General features: G+C 39.7%; 2 protein-coding genes across 2 annotated transcripts in view; one reads left to right on the top strand and one right to left on the bottom strand.

Annotated features, from left to right (window-relative positions):
• The window catches only part of CCDC195 (coiled-coil domain containing 195), a 57,306-nt gene extending 54,519 nt beyond the window's left edge, over window positions 1-2,787 (top strand). Inside the window, exon 3 of the mRNA XM_075201941.1 lies at window positions 1,741-2,787. Coding sequence (XP_075058042.1) covers window positions 1,741-1,873 — 133 coding nt within the window. The 3' untranslated portion in view covers window positions 1,874-2,787. The remainder of the gene's footprint in view (window positions 1-1,740) is intronic.
• A 742-nt stretch (window positions 2,788-3,529) lies between these two features.
• The window catches only part of LOC142143792 (guanylate cyclase soluble subunit beta-2-like), a 51,734-nt gene continuing 38,611 nt past the window's right edge, over window positions 3,530-16,652 (bottom strand). The window contains exons 13-16 of the mRNA XM_075201940.1: window positions 11,636-11,790; window positions 10,394-10,611; window positions 10,213-10,314; window positions 3,530-7,941 (exon numbers count right to left, since the gene is read on the bottom strand). Of these exons, the coding sequence (XP_075058041.1) occupies window positions 7,802-7,941; window positions 10,213-10,314; window positions 10,394-10,611; window positions 11,636-11,790 (615 nt within the window). The 3' untranslated portion in view covers window positions 3,530-7,801. The remainder of the gene's footprint in view (window positions 7,942-10,212; window positions 10,315-10,393; window positions 10,612-11,635; window positions 11,791-16,652) is intronic.

Genomic DNA, 16,652 nt, shown 5'->3' with positions numbered 1-16,652 from the left:
GACAAGGTTCTGTGTAGAGTGTGTGTGTAAGGAGACAAGGTTCTGTGTAGAGTGTGTGTGTAAGGAGACAAGGTTCTGTGTAGAGTGTGTGTAAGGAGAAAAGGTTCTATGTAGAGAGTGTGTGTGTGTGTAAGGAGACAAGGTTCTGTGTAGAGTGTGTGTGCAAGGAGACAAGGTTCTGTGTAGAGTGTGTGTGTAAGGAGACAAGGTTCTGTGTAGAGTGTTTGTGTAAGGAGACAAGGGGCTAGATTTACTAAGCTGCGGGTTTGAAAAAGTGGGGATGTTGCCTATAGCAACCAGATTCTAGCTGTCATTTATTTAGTACCTTCTACAAAATGATAGCTAGAATCTGATTGGTTGCTATAGGCAACATCCCCACTTTTGCAAACCCGCAGCTTAGTAAATCTAGCCCAAGGTTCTGTGTAGAGTGTGTGTAAGGAGAAAAGGTTATATGTAGAGTGTGTGTGTGTGTGTGTGTGTGTGTGTGTGTGTGTGTGTGTGTGTGTGTGTGTGTAAGGAGACAAGGTTCTATGTAAAGTGTGTGTGTGTGTAAGGAGACAAGGTTCTGTGTACAGTGTGTGTGTAAGGAGACAAGGTTCTGTGTAGAGTGTGTGTGTAAGGAGACAGGGTTCTGTGTAGAGTGTGTGTGTATAAGGAGACAAGGTTCTGTGTAGAGTGTGTGTGTAAGGAGAAAAGGTTCTATGTAGAGTGTGTGTAAATAGAAAAGGTTCAATGTAGAGTGTGTGTGTGTGTGTGTGTGTGTGTGTGTGTGTGTAAGGAGACAAGGTTCTGTGTAGAGTGTGTGTGTAAGGAGACAAGGTTCTGTGTAGAGTGTGTGTAAGGAGAAAAGGTTCTATGTAGAGAGTGTGTGTGTGTGTGTAAGGAGACAAGGTTCTGTGTAGAGTGTGTGTGTAAGGAGACAAGGTTCTGTGTAGAGTGTGTGTGTAAGGAGACAAGGTTCTGTGTAGAGTGTGTGTAAGGAGAAAAGGTTCTATGTAGAGAGTGTGTGTGTGTGTGTGTGTGTGTGTGTGTGTGTGTGTGTGTGTAAGGAGACAAGGTTCTGTGTAGAGTGTGTGTGTAAGGAGACAAGGTTCTGTGTAGAGTGTGTGTGTAAGGAGAAAAGGTTCTATGTAGAGTGTGTGTGTGTGTAAGGAGACAAGGTTCTGTGTAGAGTGTGTGTGTAAGGAGACAAGGTTCTGTGTAGAGTGTGTGTGTATGGAGACAAGGTTCTGTGTAGAGTGTGTGTAAGGAGAAAAGGTTCTATGTAGAGTGTGTGTGTGTGTGTGTGTGTGTGTGTGTGTGTGTGTGTGTGTGTGTGTGTGTGTGTAAGGAGACAAGGTTCTGTGTAGAGTGTGTGTGTAAGGAGACAAGGCTCTGTGTAGAGTGTGTGTAAGGAGAAAAGGTTCTATGTAGAGTGTGTGTGTGTGTGTGTGTGTGTGTGTGTGTGTGTGTGTAAGGAGACAAGGTTCTGTTTAGAGTGTGTGTGTAAGGAGACAAGGTTCTGTGTAGAGTGTGTTTGTGTAAGCAGACAAGGTTCTGTGTAGAGTGTGTGCAAGGAGACAAGGTTCGGTGTATAGTGGCTGGCAATGAGTTCCTGGGTTGTAACAGAAAAAAAAAAAAAGGTGGCCAATTCACTGTTTATATGAATGGATTGTTGTATCTCAATGCCAACAAATTATAACACATTTATACAGATCACTTTATTTTTCTGAATTTGCTCTTTTGTTCTTTTCCTTTTAGAGGCAGAGTAAAGGCCGTTACGTTTCTGTTACCAATGAATATGACAGCGTACAATGAAAATCAAATAACTTTCCAGAATCCTCAAAATCAAAGCGCAAATCACTTGAGCACGATCATTGAAAAGGATCCATGACCTGGTAAATTTTTTAAGATCATCTGACTCATTCTGATGAGCCAGCATTAAAAAGATAGCTGGGTCTAAGGTTACATTTTGTACACAATACTCTGGCAGGCTGCCTTCTCATATGGACAAAACATTTGATTTGGGCCACTGGTCCTTTGTTATACGAAACCTGAGGCTGTTCAGAAACGTATTATGGTGTGATCTTACATATAGCTTTTCATTATTCTAACCTATCTTCTGTTTCACGGACCAGTTAGTTAAGTACGTTGGGACTCCCATGGCAACAGTAAGTTATTTGTCATAAACATACTCTTGTATACACAGCAATAACATCAGGAATGATGATAGATAGTATATTAATACCTTTATTAGGGACAATTGCTATTCCTGTCCCAAACTGCTCACATTGCTGCATCTCCAGACGTGTGCATTGCTGGACTGTGTATAGGTTGACCACTTATGTTGCAGAAACTTTCCAGCAGCTGATTACAATAAATGGGATTGCAGAAATTGTGCTGCTGTCACTCAAACTTCCAACCATGCATCCCAGATGAGGAACTTGCTGCAGTGATTTTTGTTATTAAAAGAAGTATACACAACTATCTAGTTGTTCCCCAATCAGAGCAGCCTGAATTCTACATGGCTTTAATGTCGTCCAGATCACTTCCACTGCTTCCAATAGTTCAGGCCTGGCAAACCTGTGCCTCTCCAGGTGCTGTGAACTACAATTCCCAGCATGCTTTGCCTGTATAGTCAGCTGATAGCTGGCAGGGTAAGCTGGGACTTGTAGTTTCACAGAGCCACAGTTTGGCTAGGCCTGCAATAGTTGCTGGAAATCAGCTCATGTTGGTACTCCATAGTTGCCAACATTGGCAACTTGAGTCCCGGGAGTCAGGTGGGTGTGTGGGGGCGGGACTCAAAGAATCATGCCACAATGACGCATACATGGCGCCACTAAGCCCCGCCCCTCCGTTTAATGTACAGAGCCGCCAGGAATCGGGAGAATTGCCAGCTCTTCCGGGAGTCCGGGGGACAGACACGAATTTCGGGAGTCTCCCGGACATTCTGGGAGAGTTGGCAAGTATGTGGTTCTCCTCCACCAAATAGTTTGAATTTTTCCATTTCATCCCACAAATGATAGATAGCATTAAGGTCTGTTAACGGGGGTGAAGGGATTGCATTATGCTGAATTACTTTGGATTTACAGTCTTGCTCCTAGGATCAATGTATTTGTTTATTTCTTGTTTTTGAAAACCCATTAGTCTTTTAAGAAAGGAATGCAGAAATAATAAATGAAAAAGAAACACAAAACCGTGTAACACAATTAAGCAGATGAAAACAATTTGGTGGGAGGATGGCAGGTACGCTCTGTTTTCTTGATAATATTTTCTTGATAATGTTATTCTCTGGTATAACTCATGAAATACAATTAATTATACCCAAAGGAGCCTACTATCAAAATTGCCTCATGTAAATCTGATTATGACTCATTACAAAGTATAAAGAACAAAAACAATTTTTTCATTAGACCGACCGTTAGTCCTGTTATAATGAATATTTCTCAATTTATAACTTAATGATTAATAAAATAAAAGCACAAAATGTGGATTTACAATCATTTCAGAAATAAAACGCATTTAACAAGCTATGCAAAAATGTGTCTTTATTAAAAGGATGACATATACATATACTCTTAGTACACACAAATACTTTCAGCTATAAATGTTCCATAGAAAAGTATATTTACACCTTAAAATACTCAACGAATTTCAAGAGCGTCACGTTAAACTGGAATGTTGAAAGGCCTATCACTGCATGTAATATTGTAACATTTCACAATCTATGGCACAATATAACGGAAAATGCAAAAATGTTTTATGGTTTTAATTACATTAAAATTAAACATATAAATCCTCCTGAAAAATGTTCAGCTGAATCTTAGGGATTCATATTTTTTTAATTAGTGGCTTTTCCAATGAGCGATTAGACACCGTTGCAAAGCTAGAGCTGTTTTTATGTCTGTAGGCACTCACGAAACCAGGCACCCTGTCTGGGTTATTTCATGGCCAGAAACATTTGCCTAATTATTGTAGTTTGATCTGCAGAAGAGGACGAGGAATATGAGCACGATGGAGAAGGAGACGGCAAACAGGTAGGTGAGAGAGGTCTTTTCATACATAGTGGACCTGATTCATCAAGGCACATACTTGACGATTTTGAGAGTATCGTAGGAAAAATCCAGAACAGGGAGATAAGTCCGCAAACATAGCCCTGTCCCCTCCGTCTTGGAATGCAAAGGACACTTACTACAGCCTATGAATTTGGGGAGTGAACAGGGCGGGGAACGGGCATTTTACCATATTAACTGTACAGTAAGGACGTTCCAAACTAAAGTGTGTGGCCATGTCCGAATCCTGCGTGGACCATCTCAAAGTTATTTGTTTTTCTGCCGTATCTCTTGCTCCAGCTACAGGGTTAGTCTAAAGCTGGGTACACACTACAGGTTTTTCACCTGATTATCATGCCAATCACATGATAAACGACTGTTAGGTCCGATGTTGCATTAGTGGGTACGCTCCCACGATCATGTTTTATGGTTCCAAAGCACATCGTATCCTTTGATTTGATTTTAGAAACTGACTAAACATCACCTTGTACATTGGACCGATGTCGGGCAAATTCCTAAGTGTATATGCACTCGTGACCAGCGGTGTATGATCTCCACAGAGTTTACAGAGTCAGGATATTTTCAGCAAAATTTTCGTAGTGTGTACCCAGCTTTAGTCCTAATCAGCAGTGATGACAGTCTTGTATGCATGCTCTAACATGTGTTTGCAACCACAAGCAATTGTAAAAATGTATTTTATGCCCAGTAGACATTGAGAACACCCTAACAAATTTTCTGGGGAAAAATAAAATAACCCTATCCACACTTTTAAAACTATTTTATCATTAATGCCTTTATTATTAGCAGATGACATTAATTCAATATTTATTTTTCCTGTGCATACTTTTGTGAATTTATATGCCACAAAGGTATTGGACGTATCCTGCAGCGTCTTGTGTAGCAGAGCAGAGCATACACCTGATTTTAACAGCGGACGTAGCTTGAGATCCGTGCCTTGATCAATTGGGGCATGCACAACGCCTAAATGTGCACGTTTAATACTAAAGACAGGTTGCGCTCAGTATGCGTGCATTGATGAATCAGGCCCAGTAACTCCCACTTCTCCCCCTTGGACTAGGTGGTCAATGAGACTATAGCACAGCCCACAGAGAACATAAAATGATCATGTACTGTGCACTTTTGAATATTACATAATCAATGACACAGTAGCGAAAATTCAACTCTGTGTTACAGTGTTATTTATGAGTAGTCGCCAATCCAAATATATGTTAAAACCAACATAAAATTCAAATGCTTAATTCTGAATATGTTACAACTGAAAAGGCTATATAGCATATAGCGCAGATTCTTAAAATAAATAAGCTAGGTGCAACAAGCTTTTCTATTTGAAAGGTTACTTAAACTTAAAATACACATCTGTGTTGGTGTAAGTAACATATCTTACATACATGTAACAATTCCCATACTGTGACAGAAATTTAGTATATTTCACATTAGACACGGACATTTAATTATTTCACACCTGTCTTCTGTTGTGCTCCATAAGCGTCTTTCTTTAACAGTCTTCCTTCCTTTAAAAGTCTTACTAAACTATACATAGTAAACACAACAAGAACAGTGTACATAAGAAAGACTTTCTTCACAGTACACAGGTTTATTTCTAATATTTTAAACTCCAAGGGGTACATTTACTAAACTGCAGGTTTGAAAAAGTGGAGATGTTGCCTATAGCAACCAATCAGATTCTAGTTATCATTTATTTAGAACATTCTGCAAAATGACAGCTAGAATCTGATTGGTTGCTATAAGCAATATCTCCACTTTTTCAAACCTGCAGTTTAGTAAATGTACCCCGTGAGCATCTGAATCTTTTATATATGTTGCTGAAAGCCACAAATATTGTGTCATTCTGTAATGTATATCATTATCACATTTTGCAGACAAAGTGGCTTCAACCTACAGAGCAGATATTTGAAGGTTAAATCTTGAAGCGTGCCATGTTTTATTCATTATGTCCCCACATAATAAAAACAGCAATAGTGAAAGGCTATTTCAAAGCTGTCATCCTTACAGAGCCAGGCTTTAGTGCCTGGCAGACCTGTAATTTGTAATCTTCTCCAGCAGCTGTTATCTCACCCCAGCTCACAGCAGGCATCACAATTGTGGTACATACAGGCAAATGCATTTTCTCCATCAATATTGAAACAATATTGCCCGAATTACATTAAATGAATTGTCATGTTCAGCAAACTCATTATGAAGGGCTAAGTGATGTGTCCCAAAGAGAATAAATGGAGGCCATTAGCACAGATAGAGCATATTGAACCATTCACGACACATCAATTAAAGTACAATATCTATATTATAGCTATCTCACTCACTGTTACCATTAATATGTTATCCGATTTTCTCTCTGCAGATATGTTAATCATTAATTAAGCGGTCAGGACACCATCTGAAATAACTGCATTGATATTTCACACTCGACAGCTATGGTTCATGTGCATATCGGAACAGAAATATGTTGTTTTGACGAAGACAACCTCATGGGGAAAATATGAACCTTCTCTCCAGTCTATTTATTTATTGAATTAATTAATATAAATAAAATGTTGCTTCCACCACAAATGAGAAATTTCATATGTGCATTTGGGTAGATGCAGCCAGCTCCCCTATACTGTTCCTGCATAAGCAGTCATCGTTCCCCTAGACAAAAGGGGATTAGCAAATACTTAGTCAGCAGCAAAATGAATGGCACACATCATAGCTGCAGTCGGCTCATCACCACTATCTGTATCTGGGGGAGCAATTTCCACTACAGTCAGTGAACTATATTGTACAGCTCACACATTAAACAGTATAAGAGGGTTGTGGTTATTATAATCCATAGTTTTACTGATGCATTTTTAGTCCTGAAGAACATGCTCATGTTGTGTCTTAGCCTTATAGCATCTTCCATTGTAAGATATAGAAGGGAGAATTCTAGTTAAGAAAGAAACAAGTATATGGAACTTTGACATTATCATATTTCACATCAAAACTTCTATTATCTGTAACGAATGTTGTGGGGGTTATTTTTGAGGAGTGTGACTCACATAATACAATGCATTTAAATTTGCCTTTAAAACTCCATGCCCAATGGCATCTGATGTTGGTGGTCATTGTGCTTATAATGGTGGGGTTACAAAGCACATGTCTAGCACAAGTGAGAAGGTAGAATATACGTGACCTAGCCTTACATTCAGACTTCCTCCTCAGTAGTCAAACCTCATGTTCCTCTCAATATATTGCTCAATTGACCCTCTTCATTGGTCCTAAAAAATAATGATAGTAAGGGGTGTGGCGGCTGCCTTTATTTCAAGCGAAACATTTTTATACTATATTGCTTTATGTATATTTATGCACATTGGGCTGTTTTGGCTGTGTGTTTGTACTTATATGGGGCAGTACTAATTTTCATCTTCCTTTTATCACTGGATGCATAGTCTGGTTGTACCTCCCAGTGACCACCCATCACCCAGGGCAAAAACATTTCAGTGCATATTTTGCAACGCAAGTCTCCCAGACACATATTCTGTCTGGTGCTTGCCCCACTCTTCCGCTTTAACGCTGGTTCATACATTTTAGAGCTGAAACTTTTCCAGATTTAAATATGGTCTTTTTTTCTTTCCGCCTCCACCCACTATGTTCAACTGAGCATTTTGCTCAGTTGCTTTGGTCAAAATGTTTTGAAATTATGTATTATTTGTGTGACATACAAAATACATCCTGTGTGTTTTATTAATATGGTACAAATTATTGTGGAGACATTAAAGCAGCGTACAAAAGTGTGATCTGACGTGAGGATTTTGGAGTTCCTGCTTTTCTCTTGATACTTTACTGACATGATCGTCTTCTGCCTGCTGGACGTTGCAGAGACTCTCGTAGCTCCTGGATTCACACGCTTTGCCTGAAAACAGATCACTCTGTCAACCCTAGCATAGTACATGTCATCATAAAGTCATCAATATGGTGCATAGCTCATTATATTAGGTCACCAGTAACTGACTCTATAACAAAGGGCTAAGAGACCACTAAACATAAAACGCAATAAGCTTTATATAAAAGAGTTACTTGTAACATTCCGAAATATTGTATATGCAAAACTATCAGGAGCTGGCTAAAATCCGATGTATTTATGATAAGGCTGTGATTGTGGGCTATGCATACCAGACTTCCCATCTGTTGGCCAATTCAAGCATACTACACAAAGTGTTTTGGGGCAAAATAAATGAATAAAAGTGTCTGATAACAGAAAGCACCAGCCAGCATCCAACATTTTTTGAGTGTAACAAGATTACTTTTCTTACTGGGCCAACTTTTATTTTACATTTGTGCACCCTTTAATATGCATGTTTTTAAATGTCTTTATACAGGACCTATAACACTGTTATCAGGAATAACAATTCAGGTTTGTGTGAGGTCCACAATGGGAATTTACTGCATGCTAAAGCGCCCCAAAAACTAACCTGGTCATATTGGAGGAGGCATCAGTGATGTGCTGATCCTCTGACTTCTTCATACCTGGCAATGTCATAGACAGGGAGAAACACTATCCAGACAACCTTTTTATCTGGTGGTCCCAGCTCACCCTGAGGCTACATCATATGGTCCCCTATTTCGCCTATCCCTCACCCATAGTTATTGTGGCAGTGTGTTGTTATTAGGGGTGGGTTAGAGGCATTAAGGAGCATAAGCATTACTATATCATGCTTCCCAAAGCACACCCTAATTTAACCCTTATGTTCCGTAATTCCCCTCCCCCACAAGTAATCTTGGGTATGGGTTGTAGACATAAGGGAGGCACAGCAAGCCACTCTTACTGCAAGGAGCTCTGCAATAGGTCTATGCTCTTTCTTTACAGAACAAGAGGTGTCAAATGTGGTCTAAGGACCATACTCATAAGCCATTACCTGCAACTCAACAAACCTGTCCAGGATCTATGACATTTAGGAGCCAGGACCCCTTTAATGAAGTGGACCACACCATGTAAAGGTGGTATCAGATTGCACAGAAATACCACTTAACTACTGCAAAAATATATGTATTTATGTATCTCAATATCACAACAGCTCAACAATGGACAGTGCACAACAAGAGGATGCAAAGTACAGGTTAGTAGTATACATTAGCTGCCAGTTTTGTGCGCAAACTATGGAAAACTGAGGCATAATTAGTACTGGGCTGTGACATCATAGCCCAGCTCCACAATCCCAGCATATCACGGACATTGAGGAACAATAGTCGGCAAATCAAGGGTAAGAAACTGCCAGCTTCTCCTCCTCCTTTTCAGCAGCCAGCACTCTGTGCGGACGCTGCAGGAACAGAATACTGGGGGATATTATGCCACGTAAGCAGTGCCTTAGCTGTCCCATGACCACTGTCGCCCTAGGTTTGCCCAATGGTAGTGCCATCCCTGATTATTGGAAGCCAGACTATGGAATGATCTGGCTTATTTAGGATGTAAAATGCATTGAGTCTTTATACTTTGTTAAAGCGCTACGGAATTTGCTGGCGCCACATAAATAAGTGTTGAGGATGATGATGAAGTGTATAGTGTAATAAAGTATTTCTTCCAACTCTCCATCACAAATAGTCACAAAAATCACTGCACACTTGTAGTTAATAATTAAAAACTTGTAAAAAAAAAAAAAGTGTCAAAACTAAAATGGCAAAGCCCCCACCCCTCCCTTTCATATACTTAAAAATAATAACTGTTGAGTGTTATGAATGTCACAGTGATACAAGACAGAGAAGCAATATACCCTGTACTGTATTAGTGAGGTCATCCTCCAGCCAGATAATACATCAGGCAGCACACTGGGCAGTCTTGGCTACTTTGCTTAGTAATTTGAGGTATATCATCATGATAATCATCATTATTTAGCTCAGTAATATACAATGTTATATATATTATCATTGTCTAATACTATGTGTTTTTATCATTGGCATCAGAAAAGAAACCAAAAATAATTTTTAAGCACACAGGTAACACTTTGACAACCTCTTGATCTGCTTGAAATATCCATCATGTGCAAGGTGCGTGCTTCCATTTTTCTTTTTATTAAACTCCTTTATTTCCACCAAGATTACGTTTTTATTCATTGTTTAACTGCAAACAGTGTATTTATTTATTTATTATTTTCAAGCACTAGCACCATAATGTAAAAACAATATGTACCTGTAAGATCTGTGTGTCTTCCCTTGTCACTGAAGAGTGGGCTATCGTTATAGTGCATTGGTATAGGAGGACATGAGTTCTGGATGAATTCCTCCTGTGTAGCTGTGCAGAGAAAGCAGACATTTATTATAGTCATAGGCTCAGTATTTAAGCTCTAAATCACTGTCTCTGTGGATCTTACCTGGAGGACTTGTCATTTGCACAATGCCCTTGCCGAGATCATCATGCAGAGACTGGGAAGATTCCCGGCCAGAATCTGTCTCCTTCCCCGGTCTTCCTAAAATCTCATTTTCTGGCGCCATTACATTTCTCACCAGGAAGTATGTACACATTTTGCCTTTTCCTTTCACATCGATTTCTCCCCGTGCAGTTATTTCAAATTCTTTATCACTAAGACATCTATATTAAGAGAGATAAGACAAGAACAGATTATTTATGGATGTCTGTGGGGCACAACATTTCAACAATGGAAAGAATAACAAAATTGCCAGATTTTTCCTTTACGAAACAATTCTCCTGTGTTTTCATTTTACAACTTGGAGACAAAAATGAACCTGGAAAATGTAAACACATAAATATCTGCTACTGTCACGGTGAGATTTTATAGCTGAATAAATGTGGATTCTACCCTCCCAGGCCCTGATCTGCCCAGTGCATTCAAGAAGTGGATGTCAGTAACTCCATGTAGAGATGGATTTATATCACTGAAGTTTGCCGGCACAGAAACTTAAGGACCTTTGATGGGTTGTGAAATTAAATGTTTTCAAAAAAATATGAACCAATGCCTCATATTTGTTGTGTACTAGATATATTTATATCTGTACTGCTAAGGACAAGTTACTTTCCTGTATTCAACCCTATGTATACCACATTTACACCAATCTACATGGTCTCATTACACCCATAGATTAGGCATTTTTAAAATGTGTTGCTTTTCCCATAAGCAGTAAATGCATCATATAGAGTAGAAATATCATCGTAAATAAGACTACTCTATTTGTCCACCCCTCATTAATCAAATAACCTCCACAGTATAGCAACTAGATGGGTCCTGCAGCCAGATACATCATGTAGTACAATCCATTCCTTGATTGTAGTTTCCCAACAGTTACTATTCATGTTCCATATGTGATGTGTGACAGTACGGCAAAGGGAGACCACCGCAAAGGTGATTTACAGGGCAGTAGAGTAGGTTTGACAGGTCATCTCCTCAAAAATGTCTATGATTGCATTCACATTTGGGTTTAATAGGTAACTGTGGTATACTCAGAAAATGTTATTGCAGAAATTTGCAACTGGCCCACAGTATGATTAAATATGTGAAATATTTAATAATTGCAAATCACAACATGCCACCGATCCTCTGTGTATGATGGCGTCTCCCAAGGCCGCAATAAGACAACTGGAACGCGTAGACGTTTACCTGTAGACATATGGACTGAGGTGAATTTTATTAGGAACACCATGGCTTTCCATCCGAGAAGCTGTGTTCACAGTATCCCCAAACAAACAATAGCGAGGCATCTTCTCTCCTACAACTCCAGCTAAGACTGGACCAGTATGCAGCCCAACTCGTATCTGCGGGAAAAAATCAGAACAGCATTATGCTTAGATATTGTAGGACTGACCAGGACATTGCAGAAAGGGCACTTGCCTTTACATCAGCACAACTTCATTAATCTGACAAAATGTTTCATTTATTGGCATTATCATCGTTTTTAGTCAATAAATTAGTGAATGAGATAGATGAGTTAAGAGTGATGTCCAGACAGTGAACTTGAGGGACTGAGGAGATTGTGGTGTTGTTGTTAACAGTGAGGGAGAGGTAGGGTGGGGCGACACATGTGGTATGGAAGACAGTGAGCTCAGGTTTGGCAATATTTAGTTTGAGAAAGCATTGTGACATCCAGGAGGAGATAGAGGAGAGCCAGTTGGAAATATGCGAGATAGAGGTAGTACTGTAGACAGAGGGTTCTGAAAAGCTCACCCAGAGAGGAGGTGTAGAGTGAGAACAGCAGGAGGCTGAGGACAGAACCTGAGCGACCCGAACAGGAAGTTCGAAAGAGATGATAATTACATACAAAATAATATAAAACTATCACGAGTCACTATAAAATATATTTATTAATCACAATAAAAATACTAATTAGTATAATAGTAAATGCATACTTGTATATAAAATAGATGTTAGTAGATCTAATATATTGTCAACCAAAAGACAATAACAAGCATATAAGTAAGCACAATCTATTGGAAAAGCACAATTCATGAGTAGCTAAAATAGCACAATGACTACAAAACCACAAAACACTAATGGAATTAAATGAGTACAATCTACTCTTTTCGCTACAATATAAAGTCCATGCCAGACAGCTGTCAAAAAAAGAATCAGAAGAAATTGACCAATGGCTGACTTGTGGTTAGAACTCCACCCATGTAAATTGTGACAAATACAATAATAAATATCCAGAGAAAAGTCATTTTCATAACATCTATACTACTTCAAATTATTGTATTAATGGCTGCTAATTACAAATGGTCAGTGATCAATCCTAATTCTCCAGGAGAGATAAGAGGTGCTCCAAGAGTAGTCAATGTTGAAAATAACAAGGGAGTGAAGGAAGTGCAGTAGAAGAAGATGGTCCATAGTTGCAGAGAGGTCCAGAAGAAACACAGAGAAATGAAACTTGGTGTCACGATGTAGGAATGCAGCAACCTGCGGATATTGGCACTGCTACACCAGGAGGCGCGGAGTCTAACACGCCGCTGGTCTTCACCAGGGAACCCCGCAAGGCAGTTTGGGTTTCGCGGAAAACGACGTGCATGGCGCAGCCCTCCCAGGAAGCTATCCGCGAGATGGCGAGGAGTAATCGTGGTCGTACAGGCTGGGGTTAGGAACCGTGCGGGCAAATGAAGTACCAAATCAGGAGACAGAGAGTAGTCAGCAAGCCAAGGGTCAAAACAGGGTCAGAGAAAGCCGGGTCGGTACACAGATAATCAATCAGGCGGCTATGATACATAAGGAGTGCTGGAGGCTAGAAACCTAGTTGCTCTGGCACCCTAATGGTGCCAGAGCCAGCAATAAATAGGAGGAAGTCAGCCCTCATTGGTGGGCAGTGGTGCGGCGGTCACAGGACGCGCATGCGCCCTGACGGACGGAAGGAGTGTCCCGTTGCCTAGCAACTAGGCGCTTCAGTGGGGAAGGAAGGCGTCCATCCCCGGCCAGCGAGGAGGCGCGGGTACGGCGTCTGACACTTGGATTTTGTGAAAAGATCATTGGTGACTTTGGGCAGGGCGGTTTAAGTTAAATGGAGGGGGCCGGAAACCAGATTAGACAGGGTCAAGGAGGGAATTGTCAAAGCTGATTAAATTGAGTGGAGGGGGCAGAAACTAGTTAGACAGGGTCAAGGAAAGGCCTTAATATATGAGATATCCAGGCTGATGGATCCTATTTTAGATATGAAGCAGTTGGCAAATTTGGTGAAGAGGTGCTGGGTTTTGGTGGATTTGGAGGAAATGAAAGACTTAAAGAAGGATTCTTTATCACGGTAGAAAGCAGAATTGTAGGAGGAGAGGATGAATTTAAAATTAAGGAAGTCAGCGAGACAGTTGGACATTCTCAGTGGCATTCTGAAGTACAAGAACATCTTTACAGAAACCCCCGCATCAAAACATCATTTCCGACGCGGGGGGTGGGGCCAAAATTATGTGATTCACCCCACCCTCTAGTCACACCCCCTGTCCGGGATCTCCCGGACTTCAGTGCCTAAAAGTAGGCAAGTATGATTTACAGGTGAGCAAGATTTCATTAACCTGAACTTCCAAAGTATAAAGATTGTTACACGCTATTGTGAATATTTTTTTTCTGTCCCTACCTGCGCCAAGGGATTTTCATTAAATTGCGACAACAGCATTTGATGGATTTTACTCAGGCAAGAAAGTAGTAGGAACAGCTGCACACGTCAGTTCCTCAATTAGTATGCAGGATTTTATCTTGTGCTAAAATAGACAGTAGTGTGTTTCTCAATGTAATCCACTAGAAATCCATTAAAAAGAATTTCCCTTTGCATGCACAGATCTCTCCACATGGCCCTAGGTTAGAAATATATACATATAAATATCTGAACAAAATTTACAGTGGTGGGTAAGTAGTAAATTCTGTTGCTTTCCTTATCCATTACTCAGACACGTGCCGAGAAGTGAGAAGGACACAACACTATACTCTCGTCTACTCTGTTGTGCCACAAACGATAATGTTTTGTGGTTAATGTGATAAATGGCAAAATCAAGCACTTGTTTAACTGCCCATTAGTCTAATCTAAACATGTTCCCTCTGTACGTTATTAATATAAGAAACAAGAAGCCCCAGCTTTAATATTAGCAGATTTTTCATATAATTTGCATGGACATGTAATGCATTGTATGTGACTGTCTGTGAACTGCAGTCTTCTGAAAGTTGACTTGAAGGCGATCAGGCCAGTCGTGTAATAGAGTTGTCTGCCCACTATTCAGGGAACATGACAGCATTAGGAACATTTGTAAATTTCGCTCTTTAGGAACAAGGTTAGTAATGGCCTTATTAAATTTCTAGAACCATAATACAATAAGGCTGGGTACACACTATACAAAATTTATTCCAATGTGATATCCTTAACGATTATACCAACAATTAAAAAAAAAGTCCCGATCAGCATGTCGATAAACACTATACATGTTTTACACGATTTACCTCCAGATCTGTGCTCTTCACCTGTCATAACCATTAGCTGAAAATATCGTAACTCTAAACATTCCATAAAGATCTATGGACACTGCCGGTCGTGAACGAACGAACGAACGAACGAACACACACACACACACACACACACACACACACACTGCAGAATTGGAACAACATCGTTCCATCACTGAACGACATTTTTAGTCCGGTTTAAAAATCAAATGAAAACATACGATGTGCTTTTGAACAATAATCGCTCATCGTTGAAGTGTACACACTAATACAATATCGGGCCACACACTACATACCTTCAGTTAATTACAAAACATCTCAGGAAACCAATTAAATGCCACTTTAAGGGTTTTAAAGCTATATTGGTATTACATGTTTGCTAAATAACTCTTGCATGCTTTGGATTCTTGTCAATCAGCATCTCCATGCTTGAACTTCTGTAGATATTAGTAAAGCAATACAAACCAATCTGACTTGGCTCAGGGTTTCACTCAACTGTCTCTCTGAACCACGAAATACTGTATGAGACCAATTTATGAGGCTGACAACTGTTACTGACCAATAACTCAAACAATTTTTTTTAGAAGGGAGATATCACATCTATTAATAATTTTACCACACGTTTAAATCTCCTATTTAATGAAGAATTTCACTCTTACTCTATTAGCAATCTGGATGTCACCCCATCTTTCTGCTTGCAATAATTTATCAACAGGAACCTGTGAATACTAAGAATTATTTGCATTATGATAGTCAGCACTATAAACCTAGGTTAAAAATACACCCTACTGATAGAATTCTGTGATCAAGATTAAGATCATTGATGACTCATAAAAATATAGTAACTAGAAAAAAATTAAATTAATACATAACTCCTCCAACATCCTATCTGAATTTCAAAACTACTATAATAACCTATAAAACCTGCCCACTAGCTCTTAGCTCCTCCCTCCCCTTCCGACAATCCACATATTTTATAATCAATACTTTCCTAATGGCAGACCAGCTGCCCAGACTTCTCCAATCGATTCCATAAGCGGGTAGATTTTGGTGGAGGAAACAGAGGACACCATAAAATATCTAAAGAATGGCAACTCCCATGGCTTTGATGGGTTCACTGATGCATATCATAAGAAGTTTTCGGACTTGCTGGTCCCCACCCACATTTCCAATTTAACAATAATTTGAAAGGTGACTCTTTCAAGATGGGATAAAGAGGGCAAAGATCCACTTACTTGTATCAGCTACATAATAGTTATATTAAAATATATGCTAAAATCCTGGCCAATAGAGTAAACCATTTTCTCCTGCATCTGATACACTACACTCCAGTGGGCCAATCGTAACATCCAGGAGGTACAGGTCAGGGATATCAACTCCAGATTTGCAGATGACATCCTACTCTCACTGTCCCAGCTAAGAAACTCCCAGCCCAACCTCTACAAACTTATGCAGAGGTACAGTGATCTATTTTGCTATAAACATTTCAAAATTGGTGGCCATGCTTCTTCAGGTCCACCCTCGAGACATTGATTCCCTTAAATCAAAAATGAAGGTTAAATTCCTGCCCTAAAAAAGTATTGTCACACAATGACCTACTATTCCAAGGCAACTTTTCCCTGCTATTGTCAGGCTGATCGGAATGATCTGGCTAATTGGGGCCATCTTATAATCTCATGGCTAGGTAGGGTCATAGTGATAAAAAATA

Source organism: Mixophyes fleayi, chromosome 3, assembly GCF_038048845.1.
Source record: "Mixophyes fleayi isolate aMixFle1 chromosome 3, aMixFle1.hap1, whole genome shotgun sequence".
In the NCBI taxonomy this organism is placed as follows: Eukaryota; Metazoa; Chordata; class Amphibia; order Anura; family Limnodynastidae; genus Mixophyes; species Mixophyes fleayi.
Note: the sequence above shows the minus strand (reverse complement) of the source record. Positions and strands in the feature narration are given on the sequence as shown.